This window comes from Papilio xuthus, unplaced genomic scaffold, assembly GCF_000836235.2.
Source record: "Papilio xuthus unplaced genomic scaffold, Pxut_1.1 DF827756.1, whole genome shotgun sequence".
NCBI lineage: Eukaryota > Metazoa > Arthropoda > Insecta > Lepidoptera > Papilionidae > Papilio > Papilio xuthus.
In genome coordinates this window covers 4,452,232-4,469,557 of record NW_013530893.1, presented here as the reverse complement: position 1 = coordinate 4,469,557, position 17,326 = coordinate 4,452,232, and the positions used below count along the sequence as shown (strand labels likewise).

General features: G+C 32.5%; 1 protein-coding gene across 1 annotated transcript in view; it reads right to left on the bottom strand.

Moving 5' to 3' along the window:
* Positions 1–603: 603 nt before the first annotated feature.
* Ethr (ecdysis triggering hormone receptor) overlaps positions 604–17,326 on the bottom strand; it is a 57,879-nt gene continuing 41,156 nt past the window's right edge. The window contains exons 4-6 of the mRNA XM_013310325.1: positions 12,364–12,544; positions 4,650–5,705; positions 604–1,864 (exon numbers count right to left, since the gene is read on the bottom strand). Of these exons, the coding sequence (XP_013165779.1) occupies positions 721–1,864; positions 4,650–5,705; positions 12,364–12,544 (2,381 nt within the window). The 3' untranslated portion in view covers positions 604–720. The remainder of the gene's footprint in view (positions 1,865–4,649; positions 5,706–12,363; positions 12,545–17,326) is intronic.

Here is a 17,326-nt window from a genome sequence, read left to right as displayed (position 1 = left end):
AAATATATTGGTGTATAGAAATTAACTCGCCGTATTAAGAGCGTCGGTGGCTCAGTGAGTTAAGCACTTGACTTGCCATCGGTACGTCCTGGATTCAAATCCCGTCATAGACCAATGTGTTTTTGGTTTTACATTGTGCAGTTATTCCATCGTTCTTACGGTGAAGAAAAACATCGTGATGCAACCTGCACATATTTGAGAAGAAATTCTAATATATGTGTTAAGTCAACTGTGCTGGACCAGCGTGGAGCTATAGCCTATTCACCTTTGATTTAGAGTAGGCTACGAGAGACTCTTGCTTACAAATTGTTCCTAACTTATGCAGATTAGACTGTATAGAATTTTTTTCCTGATGTTGATAATTCCGTTTCCTGCGGCTGCATTTTTCGTTAGAAAAGTGGTAAAGGTTTGGTTTGTTAAATAAAACAGCATCATGAAAAAATTTACATATATTTTAACATAGCACTTATAAAGGCAGTGTCTATTTCGTTATTATTTTTAAAATTTATTTTTTAATATTTTTAATATTAATTTCCTAAATAATATTTTTTATTTTACTTCAAACTGAATAAATATATGAGCTATTGCTAATATATATTAGTATATAAAAATCCGCTTTGAAATGATATAGGAACATGCAATAACTTTATAAATCTGTATTTAATATACATAAATGCATTATTTACTTGACGCATCAAATGCTTCGAAACTAATTTAAATTTAGACAAAACTTTCGTTACTTTTAAAGTCGTATACAAATATATTTTTACTCTCTTTGTCTTGTGATGGCACACATACGAACCTGTTCCTTACTTCATTCGTATCAATTAAGTCTAGAGTAACAGAATACACGCTATTTGTTTTAACATCTAAATTTAATATCTGTATTTGTTTGTTGGCAGCACTATCAATTGTTTCTTCTAATTCATTGTTAAGATTATTCTCATGTACATCGACTTTAACATCTCTACCATTCTCAACAATTCCATTAACAGTTGTTATAAATTTAAGACTATTACGTTTTTTATCTTCAAATTTTATTATATCACCTAAATTATCGTTCAGTTCATTCATAGCTGATATCATCGTCATACTGTTCCGTCTTGTGTTTTCAACATTGATTATTTCACCGATTTTAACTTGTTGTACTTTTGTATCGAATATTTCTTTAACTTCTTTTGTTTTTGTACTACTCCTGTTTAAAAAGTACTTTTGTGACGATGCTCTGTTACTGTATCTCCTCCAAAAAGACTCTGATGTGTTCTGACTACTGGAAAACCCAGTCGATGTGGTCGTATTGAACGTATCCCTTCTTTGCATATTCTCTCTTAAATTTCTACCACATCTCATCAGTTTATTTATTTTTAATAATTTTACAAAACCATCTCTAAATTTAGATGACATTAAATTATATAATATTGGATTTATAGCCGAGTTTAAATACAGCATAACTCTACAAAAATATAAAAGTATATAATACCCGTCTATTCCTAATGACATTATTGTCTCCGGTGGGAATACGATGATCCATAATGTTAGAGCTTTGAATGGTAATAGACAAACAAAGAACGATAGTACTACTGTACCTAACATTAGAATGACTTGTTTCCTATAACGTAATACATTGCCGGCATTGTTAGAGTTCTTGCTGTGTTGGGCGATGATGACGGGGTTTTCCATGAGGTTTTTGGCGATAACGCTGTAGAGTACGAGTAGAACTCCAAGTGGAATGATGAAGAAGATGGCGATAATAAGAATGAAGAACAAAGCTGACCAGAAGGTGTCAGCTTGCGTGAGGCAGACGGGTACTTCGGTCCCATCGTCGTATTTCTCGTAGGTGAATGTGGCGACGCCTAGTATGGGACTGGAAAATAGAAAAAACAGAATTAAGAACACAGAAGTATAAAGAAGAGAATGTCGAAGTACCGTGTACCAATATTGCAAATAAACTTTATGATAATACCCATAAATAAATTAGTAATAAAGAAATAGTGAAATTTATACCCTTAAAGGTTTTATGTTTAATTTTTAAATTAGTGATTGTAATAAACGATTCATAAAGTAATTTAAAGTAGGAGTAGCATCTCTTGACATTGAAAACGGTTAGCTTCACCAAAAGTTTGAAACAAGATAGAGAGTTAAAGACAAACGTAACTAGATAAATTGTTTTACGGTCGAACGAAATTATATTTGCCCAGTAAAATACTTTAAGATAATAAATTTTTCTATATTAATAGAAATGTAGTCAACATACTATACGTATTTCGTAGTACCTGCATGTAACAGATAACAAGGGGAGATTTTTATTTTTGTATGTTTGTGACTAATAAACTAAAAAACTATTGAACTGATTTCAAATTTTATTTTACCCTCCGAAGGCTACAGTATCCCTCACTAACATAGGCTATATTCAATTATGTTTCTAAATATGGTACACCCGGATAAAGACAAACTGGACCGTAGTAATCTTACTAATATTTTAAGTGCGAATGATGGATGTCTGTTTGAAGATATCTTTGGAATGGCTGAACGGATCTTGATGAAATTTTGCACAGATGTAGAACATAGTTCGGAAGAACACATAAACTACTCATTAAGTTTTTTTTATTCCGAGCAGACGGAATCGCGGGCAGTACCTAGTATCAAATATAATTGAAAAATAAGCCCATCCATTTTGTGTTAGCTTTCAAAAGATTTAAGTAAGAATAAGAAAGTGACAAAGCGCTGGTTCATTTCTCGTGTTCCAACAATGGATCTCGGCTTTCACGACCCAGATCCTTTTGTAAATAATGGAAGTCGAACACCGGTTATTGCGACGACTTTTGGCAATTTTCCACGTTTGAAGGTACAATTTGATATACGATAAATCTGAATAAAATAGCTTTTAATTATAAAAATAGTAATACTAGGTAACCAGCAAGAAAAGGTATTAAATCTTAGTTCTACTATATAATAATGTCGTATAGGGGTACTGACGTTTGAAACTATGATTTAGTATAAATTAATTAGGAGCGACTGATTTCGTATGATTGTCAGGTGACGGCACCGACTAGTTTTTTTTATAGAAGGGGGCAAACGAATCGCCTAAATTCGGATCCGTTGGAGGTCCATCTTCAAAGCGTATTTATTTTTAGGGTTTTTCGCATTACTACAACACTAGTCGGTGCCAGAAACTAGTCGGTGCCGTCACCAGATGATCATACGTGAGTTAAACAGTTCCTAATTAATTTAATATTATATGTATCACGAAACATTTAAATAATTTAGCATTAAAAATGTAAAATTGGGACTGTTTTTTTATTTATATGTCAAGTAATATTATGTTTGTTATTTTTAAAATTTGATGTTTAAATGTGATGTCTTAATTGATGAAAGGGATTATGTAATAAAAGTCTATATACCTAACAGATTAAATATTTATCTATATATTTTGATAATAATTTAGGCCATAACGTACATAATATAAAATATAATAAATTCTTACATTATTAGGAAATTGCGAGCTCATAAAACTATTTATGGTTTTTAATAATATTTTTTTTTAATATAAATAATTTATTAAATGTAAATTTGAATAAATATATTTATTACCGTATTGTCCTAAAACTAAACTAATGGATTACACTCGTATAAATGTTTCACTATTAATAAAAATACTTTTGGAAGCAAAATATCTTAACACGTTGAGCGCCATCGGTTGCTGACACTAGCCTTTCCGTTTAGGCCGCGTCAGCCATCGGTGGCTGACACTAGCCTTTCGTTTAGGCCGCGTCAGCCATCGGTGGCTGACACTAGACTTTCCGTTTAGGCCGCGTCAGCCATCGGTGGCTGACACTAGATTTTCTGTTTAGGATGTTTAACGCTCAGTGACATTTGAACTATAATGAACTGATTTGTCGCAAAAAGAATAACGGCCACGAATCCATTTCGAAGAAATTTTATCTGAGCGGGCTAAGCGGTAAGAAAAACAAAACAGACATGGCGCGTAACGTGTTGAAACAAATCCTATAGGTATAACGTTAAAAATGTAAACTATTTTGTACTGCGATCGGAACCACCGCCCTTAAATACCAGTGCGTATAAGCGGCGTTCGTGGCCTGAACGGGATTGTCTTTGAAATACGCATGGCGCTCAACGTGTTAATTAAAAGTCAAAGCAATTTATATTTACAAATTTAAAAATATATCTACAATATTCTAAATAAATAAGCAAAATATGGCACTAGAATAACAATTATTAAAGAAATTACTACTATGATATATAAAAACGGCTAAACACTCTCGTATATTCGTCCGGTGGCGGCACCGACTAGTTTCGACCCCATCGGGGGCCCTTCATCAGGACGAGCGGTACTGGTATTATTTCACGGACGCGGCCCGTCGCTCAGTGAGTCTCTAGTCGGTGCCGCCACCGGACGAATACACGTGAGAGTTTAGCCGTGTTTATATATCAATTTAGTATAATGTCTCACGAAAGTTTGAATAAATAAATTACTAATGTACTAAATACAGAGAAATATCTGAACATATCCATAAGACAAATGTTGACCTTTAAAACAAAATAAATGAATGATAACAGTTTTATGAGCAAGCTACAAACAAATATATCTGAACATACATCAGACAAAACTCTCGGGGAAGTCGTAATCGACACTCCTCGACTTCTGAAACCCGACAACACATTCGACTCTTATCTTTTGGTATGTAACGAACTTTTTACTGTCACCTTCAAAACTTTTTCCCTTAGCGCTGTTTATTAAAACGCTACGCCTCAAGGATCCTTGGGAACGATTTGATGAATCCAGTTCTATATCTGTCCTATTTTTAGCACTAACATTGGAATGACCAATAAATTTTGGCGCGACATCTTTCTGATAGGCGCGACTTATTTTACGATCGACCTCAAACGCGTCCACTTCGAGCATATTCCCTTCGCTTCTCATTCTACTTATCTTATTCACTTTAGGACTCGGACAAATTGGGGCCGATTGCTGTCGAATGAATCGTTTACTTGTAAACATCCTATAGAAGCCATGTTTTCTTTCGTTATTATCTTTGCTTTCAGATTCATCACTCTTTTCTATACTGCTTCTATGACTGAAGAATTTCTTTAAACTGTTCGTAGTTCTTGATAAACTGCTACTAGTTGTTGAGCCATTAGTTGCTGTTCTTTGTACACGTCTATTCTGTGTTTCAGAGAAATGTTTATGACAAATGCATATCTTGCAAAAACCAATTCTGAATTTCGATGACATTAAATTATAAAGTATCGGATTTATAGCTGAATTAATATATAACATTATTCTTGAGAAATAAAGTAAATTGTACCATTTTTCTGGACTTACAGTATCTGATAACTCTGATGGTGTTACTATAATCCACATAATAAGAACTCTGTACGGCATAAGACATAAAAAAAAGCATAATACCACAGTTCCCAACATTAATATGACTTGCTTTCTAGCTCTTGTATTATAAGGGTCAACAGTTTTATTTAATACAACTTTAGATGCTGCTGTTATAAGATTTTTAGCAATAATACTGTATAGAACAATAAGTATTAACAGTGGGAGTACATAGAGCAGTATTATGACCATAATGAAGAATGTAATTTGCCAGTAGGTAACAGCTTGTGTGAGGCATTGCGAGGAGACTGTGCCATCTTGCCGTGTCACTGTGTGATGCTCAGCAATCGCCAGGATTGGACTGTAATAGAAGAAAAAGCAAAAGGTACAATTTCTACGTGCTAAAATAAAAACATCTAAAACTACAAGGAAGAAATGCATAACAGTAGAAATTTAAAATAAAGTAAAACGTAAATTCCTCTTTATTTTAAAATCGGACCAATCAGACCTTTATTTAAAATTAAAATCCCAAGGCTTGTTTATAAAATGTCACAATCTCTTAGTTCAAGTAATTGATTTCATAATAATTTATTAGGTCTGTGTATTACTCCCTTAAATATCAGAATTCTACCTTAATTTTTGAATAATAAAATAGATATTTAAATTTGTATATGCATTTCTTCCTTTAATTCTATTGACTAATTTCGCAAAGAAATTATTTAGAAAGAGAACATAAAATAGAAAATAGAATATCTAAAGGATGCTAAAAGATAATGAAGATTTAGAAGAGAATTTATTTACACATATACAGGGTGTGTTGAAAGAGAATCGTGCGACAGATAAAGTCCTAAAGTTTTATTTAAAATTAACAATTTACTTACGAATTAAAATAATAACACAAATACCGTTAAAATAAATAATAAAATAAAATATATTTTGTTTTTAAATAATCGTCGAGAATTTGTGAGTTTTACACAATTTTTGGAGGTATTTTAGTCTTATAGTAGTTAGCGGACCCGACAGACGTTGTCCTGTCTACACATCTTTAATTTGAATAAATTAATATGAAGTTAATATTTGATGAAAATTGTGAATCTAAACCATTCCCAGATTCCCTTGAACACACACAAAAAATTTCATCAAAATCGGTCCAGTCGTTTGAGAGAAGTTCAGTGACATACACACTCACAGAAAAATTATATATATAAAGATACAAATTAAATAACATTTAAAGCGAAGTATAAATATTATAGCTGTTATATAAAAGTATATATGTACGAACCTTGTCTCATAAAGGGTTACGTTCAGTAGAATTTATTTAGTAAAGCACTTTTATAATATTATTAATGTATATTTATCAGTTTTTTTTAACGTAAAATTTAAAAAAATTATAAAATATATTTTCACATTTAATTAATTAAGGAATGTATAAACAGATTTATCGTTGATTTCTGAGACCAATATCTTTGTATAATACATATCGGTATCTCTGTCATTATCTTTGAAAAAAACAGATATAACAATATATTTTATACTGAGTTTTAGTATCAGAAACTCACAGTTAACCTTTTTGGTACGAACGTAAACTAGTATGTTCTAAAATGTATAAAAAAAAATAATTAAGTGAAATTAGATTTGTAGAAAAAATAAAGTCATTATCTTTGACAAAACAAAGATAAAAATATATTTTAAAGGTGGATTTCGGTCTCAGAAACCCACTTTCAGTCTAATAAAGCACATAAGTTTAATTAACAGACCTAAATGTAGTCTGCATATCACAAAATATTCACCAACAATGTAGAACTTGGAAAGAAAAATGTGCATACTTTGTAACCAAGGACAAACATGTGTACAAAGGAATTTAATAAAAATTCATCCTCTATCTATTCCGGAGCTATTGCGTTTATAAGGACGTATAGAGAAAACAATATGGCCGACTCAACGGACATGTTGGCTCTGAAACCATATATTACTTAACTAGAACAACGCTTCAATATATTTACAAGACTTTGAAATTATTTTACAATAGCAAAGTAACAAAAGAACTACGTAACTCACAATATTAGTTTACTTTATGAAAAATTTTATTTCCTTCCCCTATGTATGTCCTGAGAAGTAATTCAAAGATATGTGTGAAGTCAACCTGCACTTGGCCAGCGTGGTTGACTATGGCCTAATCACTCTTAACTTAGGGTAGGCTCCGAGCCCCTCGGTTGGGAATAGTAGGTAAGTAGGTATAGTGAGATGATGATGTTACAAAAATTTGTTTTTTTTTAACTAAAAAAATCCTGACAGCTCCTAACCAGTAGTTTGTCATATGCAGTCTTTAACTCTTATTGTGGCAAGATTGTTTTTGAAAGAAAAGCAAAAAATACGCAAAAGCAATAATAAGTTTAATAAAACTAAGTTAAAAATTAATTTATAGCGATCGTATGTTTTTATAGAGTTGTATGGTATACTATACAAAATGAACATAAGAGTTAAATAGGAACTAAGGACGTATTTACACTAAGGCACTGGTTAACAAACCATTAAAGAGTGCGACAAGAAGATCTTTCCAGTAAAACAACAAACAATCTTTGAAATACGCGATAGTGGAAACAGTACATATAAGCCGTATTGGCCAGTTGCTTAGTGGAAAAGTGTTTTAAGAAGTTATCGTATATTTTATATGTTTATATTAGCGTTGTACTTATATTTATTTGCGGCAACATTCGGCAGTAACTTTGTCTAACGATACCAATCAAATTTATAGCGCGATTCGCAGATCCGGTGAACCGTATGAAACGATTGTTGGCCCATTTTTGTGGATAATTCGTTTTATTGGCAATTCGTTGGCTAAACAAGGGCGTGCTTGGTTCAGAGCCAAGTGTTGATTTCTCTGGCTAAGTAAATAGACAGTGATTGAACCTAAACGATCTGAGATGGAACAATAATTCGTAACTACTCGTATTTTTTGACATTAACACGTTCTCTGCCAACGCAGTCAGTGCTGACCGTCAGTAAAATTTCCCTTTAGGCCTAATCAAATTTTAAATCTATATAAAATTACTAAATTGTTTTTATGTTCTTGCTTATATGCTTTTATCTTTAATTTCTTTATATTGTAATTGTTGTTTTTCTTTCAAAGTTCTTAAAATACTATATACCAACTTATGGAGAAACTAGTGGTCCACGCGGGTTAATTAATATGCGATTTAGTTTGAGAGCACCGCCCAACGGCATGTAAGAACGAAATGAAAACTCTTGTAAAATACGTAAAACAAACTGACACTGCTTGAACTGAAAATCTATATACCAACCATCACTGACCGACACGACCTGGACAGGAAACTGCGATTTTTTTCTCGGCACACTTCTTAAAAGAAGTTTGCACAAGTTATGTCTATGGTTCGATAACCATAGTCATTCGCAGTAAGTTAGATGGTTCCGTTGCCTACTTTCAATTACCAAAGGATGCACGAAAAAGATTATTTCTCTTTCATAAACATACTATATTCATGGCATTCATTCAAACAAATATCCATCCATCTAAACATTCGCATTTATAATATTAGTAAGATACATAGTAGGGAGTAAGATATATTTAAAAAAAATGTCTTATCTGTTTAACAGATAGATGGAGGTCGATCTCACACGGTCTCTTATATAATCATCATCATCAGCTCACTATACGTCTCCACCGAGGGGCTCGGAGCCTACCCTAAGTTAAGGGTGATTAGGCCATAGTCAATCACGCTGGCCAAGTGCGGGTTGGTTGACTTCACACATGTCTTTGAATTACTTCTCAGACATGTGCAGGTTGCATCACGATGTTTTCCTTCACCGTAAGAACGTCGGATAAATGTACATATGTAAATCGGAAATCGAAAAACAAATTGGTACATGGCGGGATTTGAACCCAGGACCTACAGATTGCAAGTCAAGTGCTTGACCACTGAGCCACCGACGCTTATATAATAATATTATAGAAATATTTTAAAATAACAAAACATTTAAATGTTTTAGAGTTCCCTTTCAATAATAAACTAAGAAATGTCATTGGATGGAAGCTATAAGAATCTAATATAGCTAGAGAAAATCACTCTACTTTCCTCCTATTGCAAATGGTATCCGTCCATCTTTATAATACAGTCTTTTTGATTCAATTGTCAAGAGTTTATTGAAAGCCGTAAGAGCTCTCGATGGAATTTATTGAAAATTCGATTGATTTTGTTAGTTATTTTCAGATCGTGATAAAATTATTTGCACACGGAAATGTTTTATCTTTCATTTCGATTTGATAACAAAAAATAGTGGATTTGTGAAAACTTTTTCATTTTATTTTTATTCTATTAAAAATAAATAGTAAATATAGATCTTAGTTTTTTTTTATACCATAAGATGGCAAACGAGGGAGCGGCCACCTGAAATCGCTGAAATAGCGAAGTGACTGTTGCCCATAGACATACGCAATTGCATATGTGTTGCCTACCTCTAATCGACGTAGGAGAGGATGCACAGAAAGAAAATATTTTCACTTTCCATGCATCGTCTCATCCGGAAAGTCCACTTCTACTTCCCATCCTTTCCTAATAAGGGTGGGAAGGGAAAGAGGACTAGTTTTACTAATAATATAAATGCGAATGTTTGAATGTTTGGACGGATGCATGGATGTTTGTTACGACTGTTAAGAAGAAAATCTGAGAATGTGACAGTGTATTGACCCAACACTAGCCTTACTAAAATGTCGTCTGTGTCCCCTCACTAATCATTCTGACACTAGACTTTGTAACGAAAGCACGTCATTCGCGCCAAAGGATTCTAACCAATAATGTCTAGAACGATGTATCTCCAGAACTGCTCAACGTTTCTTGATGAAATTTGGCACAAATATAAAGCATAGTCTGGAAGAATAAATAAGCTACTAATTAAGTTTTTTATTATTCTGTACAGATGGAGTGGCGGGCGAAAGCTAATCTATATATAAAAGAAAGTCGTGTTAGTTACACTATTTATAACTCAAGAACGGCTTTACCGATATGTCTGAAAATTGGTGAGGAAGTAGAGCCAGGAGACGGACATAGGATACTATTTATTCATTTTTTTTCGAATTTATGCCTTGAGAAACTGCTTTTTATTTAACTTATCTATATATAAAGTTTTTTTTAATATATCCACGCGGATAGAGTCGCGGGCGACAGCTAGTAATTCTTTTAGTTAATGGATACCTTAATAGGAATTTTTAACCCGATATAAAATATTCAAAGATATAATTTAATTTCATTTATAACACAAATATAAAGTACATATATTAATATTTAATATATAATATTAATATAATAATATAAATATATATTTTTTACAACTCGAAAACTTTGAATATAAATTATAAAACGTTCATGTTCGCAATCCACAAGAAAACATAACAGCAAAATTTGCTAAAGAATTGTTGCCAATAAATTCAACTGATTATCTTATGATTACACATCGCTATTTCAACTAACACCATAAATGTCAAAGGATAATGATCACAATACTCTAAGCCATAAAGTTTATAATAGAATAGAAGTTTCACTTTATTTTTGAGAGCGTCTCACAAAGACTTGGATTATTTTATTTGTGGAAAATGAAGATGAAAATAATTTATTGAAATTGTTAGGAATAAATTACACCTAATTCTTACACGAGTTTGATAATAAGTATATTTTTAATACATAGAAAATATTACGAAATTTTTTAGAGAAATTGTTGAACAAATTAAAAGAAAATAATACTATTAGCTGTAATCACTATGAATATTTTGACGTCAGATTATGACGTGTATACTATGACGTCATCACATTAAGGTAATATGTTATTGCGTTCGCATATTCTATACGTCTTCGTAAGCAGCTTATTGCTTACACATCAGCTATGAAGTACAAATAAATAACTTAGCAAACTTTCCCAAAGTCTAACTTAGTTGTTAAGTTAGCTTACAAAGTTTCCCTTACAAATTCAACTCTACAAGAATTCCCCCTAATTCCGTCGTGAAAATTTATTGACTACAAATGGGAATTGTTTGCTTATTTAGGCAATGGTTAGTTGCACTTGTTTTAGTATTATTAAAAAATGCACTCTTTTATTCTATTTTTTATTAATTCCTAATCGATTTAAGTATTTTATATATTAATTGAGAAAAGAAGAAGATAAATTGAGAGACCGTCGGTAGCTCAGGGGTTGACGCTTGACTTGTAATCTGCAGGTCCTGGGTTCGATTCCCATCAGGTACTAATGTGTCTTTTCGATTTCCGATTTACACGTGCACATTAATTCGATGTTCTTACGGCGAAGGAAAATATCGTGATGCAACAGTCACATATCTGCGAAGAATGTGTGAAGTCAACCAACCCGCACTGGGCCAGCGTGGTTGACTATGGCCTAGTCACCCCTAACTTAGGATAGGCTCCGACCCTTAGTGAGGACTTATAGAGAGCTAATGATGAATAGCTTAAAATAAGATTTAGTAACAAGCTTAGCGAGCACTCGACAGATGAATATAATTGGAATAAAGGTTTAAAAAAATCAGGCATAATTTCAAATACAAACTGACAAGTGAAACGTTAATTACTTTAAGGAATGTTTAATGCAAGCAAATATCTTAGAAAAAGCTATATTAAATTCGACATGTATATAATAATGTAAAATGCAAAAATGTTCAATGGTTGGGTCAGCCAAATATTAATAATAAAATAAATGGTTACATACGTATAAAAATATTAGCAGACTTTTGTTAATTTACTAATATTTCTTGTACCATTCCTACTAGGTTCTATGCTTGTGTTAGGACATGGTTTACAATAGTCGAATGGCGGGATTCGAACTCTTGACTACGCGATCAGAAATCCGTACCCTTAACCATTAGGCTATTGTTTGTTGCAAGTCATATAATTTATTTAATAATACAACACATGGAACTACATATTAAAAAGAACTTCTTAACCACAATTTTCTAATTAAATACTATACTAATAAATAAAATAATAAAGATCATATACCTGGTGAAGAGAGCAGCGAAGAACCAAGCTAACGCACAAATGAGAGTGGCTCTAGTTTTCGTGCAAACGTAACCGGCTCGAAGTGGCTCACAGATGGCGTAGTATCTCTCAAAGCTGATTGCAAGGATCGTCAACACTGATGCATGGGCGACTGTCAACTCCACGAATGGTACTGCCAGACCTGAAGGAAAAAAATAGAAAATTCACGATTTTAGTAAAAGAAAAAAGAACGTCGGTGGCACTGTTATGTGCCATTTTGATTTTTGAGTTACATAAGTACATTTATTCGACGTTCTTTCGATGAAGATCGTAATAAGAAATTTAAAGATATGTCTGAAAACCAGCACTGGGCCAGCGTGGTTGACTATGACCTAGTCTCCTCTAACTTAGGGTAGGCACCTCAGTGGGGCTGTGTAGTGATGATGATACTTAATTGAGAATTGAATAAAGCAATAATTTCTATTGTCATTCAATAATCAAAATTAAACGCAAAACGCTTTGTGTCCCAATTAATTATACAGCTATTGATAGACGATTAATTTACATTGAAATTACTTGTACATACATTGTTAATACATGTTAGTAATTGAATTATTTGACAAGTCGTACGCGTTGGCTTTTCATAGAGTTAATTGAATTTACTCCTATAAACATGAAGATATACCTACCATGTTATATACAACAGAACTAAAATTAGTTACAATAATATCGGAGAGGCCAGCAACATTTTGTCGTAATCACACTATGTTAGCATGTTTTTTTTTCGCATTTTTTACACACAAATATCATATAAAAAAAACAAAATCACGAGTGACAGGCTGTAATAGATGAATTAGCGCCATCTAGTCTGTTCCAAAACAAACTTACATACGCGTCAAATACATTACCCACTGTCAGTCGGTAATTCTTCTTTTTATTTATAAAACAGCCAGTATTAAAATGAAAAGTTTTTATAAAAACAACTAAAAGCCTGGCTGAAACAAAACAGTGTACCAAACGCCGCAAGATGTTTTCGCCTTTCGGACAAAATAATTGACAGCCTTTCTATCTCAACGCCATAAATCAGTTGGCAAAAAACTGTCTATTTCGTGGAAAAAAAATATAGTTCGACATTAGATAAATAGTAATACGGGCACAATTTATTGTTAAGATAAATCGAAGGTTGTTTAAATTTATCTATAGTATTCAGGTGAAAGTTTTTGACCTTTTTACTACATAAGCTATACGGGAAAACGACAAAAACCTCCATAAAAATGTTAGTTTAGAATCTTAATGCCACATTCACATTATTCCAGTCCAGCGAACAAATTCAGCTCTAGTATATTACTAGAATACCAACACTAAAAACACAGTGTTTTACTGTGAATGTTTACTTTTAAAAGTTGTAATCCAGTGTCTTATTGCTGTACTGGAATGATGAAAAGTAAGTGGATAAAGACATATCAAACTTTATTACTTTGTTTGTTTCAACAAGTGACGTCGAGAGTAACACAACAATGTCGTGACTAAAAGCTGTATAGCTTTGATGTACATTGAAATTGTTAAGACAATTGTTAGGACACATATTATTTCCTATGTTTATTGAAACAATTGGCTGAAAGCCTACGTTAATCTATATAACAAATATGAGTTAGTTATGTTGTGAACCATTTGCTATTAATTAAAAAAAGATTTTGTTTATTTCTTACTTTTTAGACATTATTAGTTATTATAGAATCCTTTGGCGCGAATGGCGCGCTTTCATTACAAAGTCAAATGTCAAAATGATTAGTGAGGGGACATAAACGTCGACATTTGAGTAAGGATAGAGTTGTGCCAGTACAGCACTGTGTCGGATTTACTTTCTAACACTTTTAATTTAGTAGATTATTTTACAATTAATCATGTGATGTAACCATTTTAATAACGCTCTAGACTAACTCCAGGATATGGATTAAGACAAAAATCAAATTGGGAGATCCGAACATACGACGAATAGTTGTATATCCTTATCCATTAAACTGACTTCTGAAAACACTTATGTTAAGGAGATATAAAATTATTTCTCTTTATCCTAAAGCAAGCGAAAAAATTATCTTTTTTTAATCGTAAAATATTATAAATCCAGACGACTTTGATTACAAGAACACTAAGGATACTTCATAATATAAAAGATCAAAATTCAAATTATGATCATCAAATGTGCATTCGCAGAAAGTTTCTTATAAACTCAACAATCGAAATTTAAGTATACTAAAATTTATAACTACAATACATTCAAAATACTTCCTTATTTTTTACGTAATAAAGTATAAAATCTAAAAACAGAAACAAAACATTTAAAAGTATTGTACAGTCGTGTGGAAGAATTCACCGAACGTTTACTTTATTATACTTAATTAGGACGAGCTGTGGTTCCGAGTGCAGTTTTATTATCGAAACTCGTTTAAAGGAATTTGAACTTTATTGTATTAGAATAAAGTCGTTGTCGAATGTAAATGTTTTGGTATTGGCGTAGGTCGTTTAATACAGCCAACATGTGCCACCAATGGACACTAAAGGCTGGGGTACACTGCTAGAGATAATTGCAAAACGGATTCGTTAGGATGAAAGTTGAAATTGCAATTTTTTTAAATTAAAATCAGTAAATCTTTTAAAATCTGAATAGATTAAAAAATCTAGCCTAAAATGAGCGTTTTAAGATAATAATATTTCTTATTTCTAAACTATTGTCATAATGATTTTTAAAGCTCTAAATGTTGAATATTTTAATTATGGATTTATTACATTTAATAGCTTTTGTACGTAACTTAGTCCGGAATACAAAAAAAACTGGATGTACAATACTATGTGTTACTAGTTGCGCGCGACTGTCCACGCCGAATTAAAAGAAAACTTAATTTGTAACCTATGTGTTCTTTTAGACTATGTTCTACATCTATACCAAATTTAATCGAGATTCGTTGATCCGTTCTGGAGAGACCTTTTAACAAACATCCATCATCATCATCATCATCAGCTCACTATACGTCTCCACCGAAGGACTCGGAGCCTACCCTAAGTTAAGGGAGATTAAGCCATAGTCAACCACGCTGGCATAGTGCGGGTTGGTTGACTTCACACATATCTTTAAATTTCTTCTCAGATATGTTCAGGTTAGGTTGCATAATGATGTTTTCCTTCAAACATCCATCAATCCATGTAATCTTTCGCATTTATATTAGTAAGATTTGTGACTATGTTTATTTATATTCTACCAAAATTACTGAGACTGTTTATTCCTAACAATGTCTACATCGCCCGTATTCGCGACCGACCCACATTCTAGTATGTCATCCAAGCTCGTTAGTTTACTGCCAAAATAATTGATATCTAAAACGCCAGATGTTTCGTGCACTAAAGCTGTCTACTGTTAATGTATTGCACCAACTAAAATTCAAAATCATTCTTGCCAAAAATATTCGCAAATCTTCTTACTAATGAATGCGAATGTTTAGATGGATGGATGATTTTTTTGAAGATATCTCCAGACCGGCTGCATGGATCTCGCTGAAATTTGGCATAGATGTAGAACACATAATCTACTTACGGTTCTTTTTTAGCCGACTTCAAAAAGAAGGAGGTTATCAATACGTCTGTATGTTTTTTTTTAAATTCTAATAGCCTCGGACGACAGCTATACCTATACAATAAAATTAAAATTAAATGTTAATTTGTACACATCGCGCCAAAGCTCAAATAGAAAAGAGTTTTTGAGTAAAGTGTACCAGAAAACTGTTCACATTATTGTATAGTAGAAATCTCTCTTTTCTCACATTAGGAAGGTGGCAAACGAGAAAGTAGACACCTTAATTCGCCAAAATAGCGAAATTACCTGTGTGTGTACCTTAGGGTAAGGCCATGTTTAATCAAATCAGTTTAATTATTTTTGTTCATTAACGGTATTTGCTTTTAAGTATACGATAGTAATATTAATAAATGGATTCATTCCATTTTTAATTATTAAAACTTACAATATAAAATTTTAAAAGTATTCATAATGTTAATTGAGAAAAATTTTAATGTAAAATTCGAATGTGCATCGTAAAGTTTGTGACATACTGTAACGATATTTTCAATATCAAACCTTTCAGATTTCATTGAACGGACAATTTAGTCGAACGATTTTGATCTTTTATGAACATCATTTTACAAACGAATGTTATGACGAAGCGAAATTTTCAAATAAATATTGAGTGGTCAGATATTTAAGATTATTAAGGCTGTGTTTTATTCATCTATATATAAAAGAAAGTCGTGTTAGTTACACTATTTATAACTCAAGAACGGCTTTACCGATATACATGAAAATTGGTGAGGAGGTAGCTTAGAACCAGGAGACGCACATAGGATACTATTTATTCATTTTTTTTCGAATTTATGCTTTGAAGAGCTGCTTTTTATTTAACTTATCTATATATTAAGTTTTTTTATATATCCACGCGGACGGCGTCACGGGCGACAGCTAGTATGCAATAAATTGGAAGGTTACAAATAGGCAACGAATTTGAAACCATTAAAGCATCAAGGATATGTAAATAACCTTATCCTAAAATCATTTTTCTTCACATCCTCTTCCCCAGCTAATCCCTTCCCTTTCCCATTATTTTACTTATTAAGAAAGAAGGAAGGGTAGAGTAGAGTCTTTTGGCACGCACACTCATCAGACTGTACGTGGAATTGCTTCCACTTGACGCCTGTCTTCTGTGTGATCGTGGTATTGTACCGGTCGAGCTGACAATGTCAAAGAGTATCTGCATTTAATTGAGATCAAAAATTACCGTTTTATTTGGTATATAAAAGCCTAATGACTAGTGAGAAGGCGGTCGAATTGGTTCATGAATATTCATGTTTTTAAATTATAATAGCAGTGTTGCTGTGGGTTGTGTTATTGTCTCTGTTCTCACTGAATTGCGACTTAATGGGCCGTAATGTGCGAGACGCA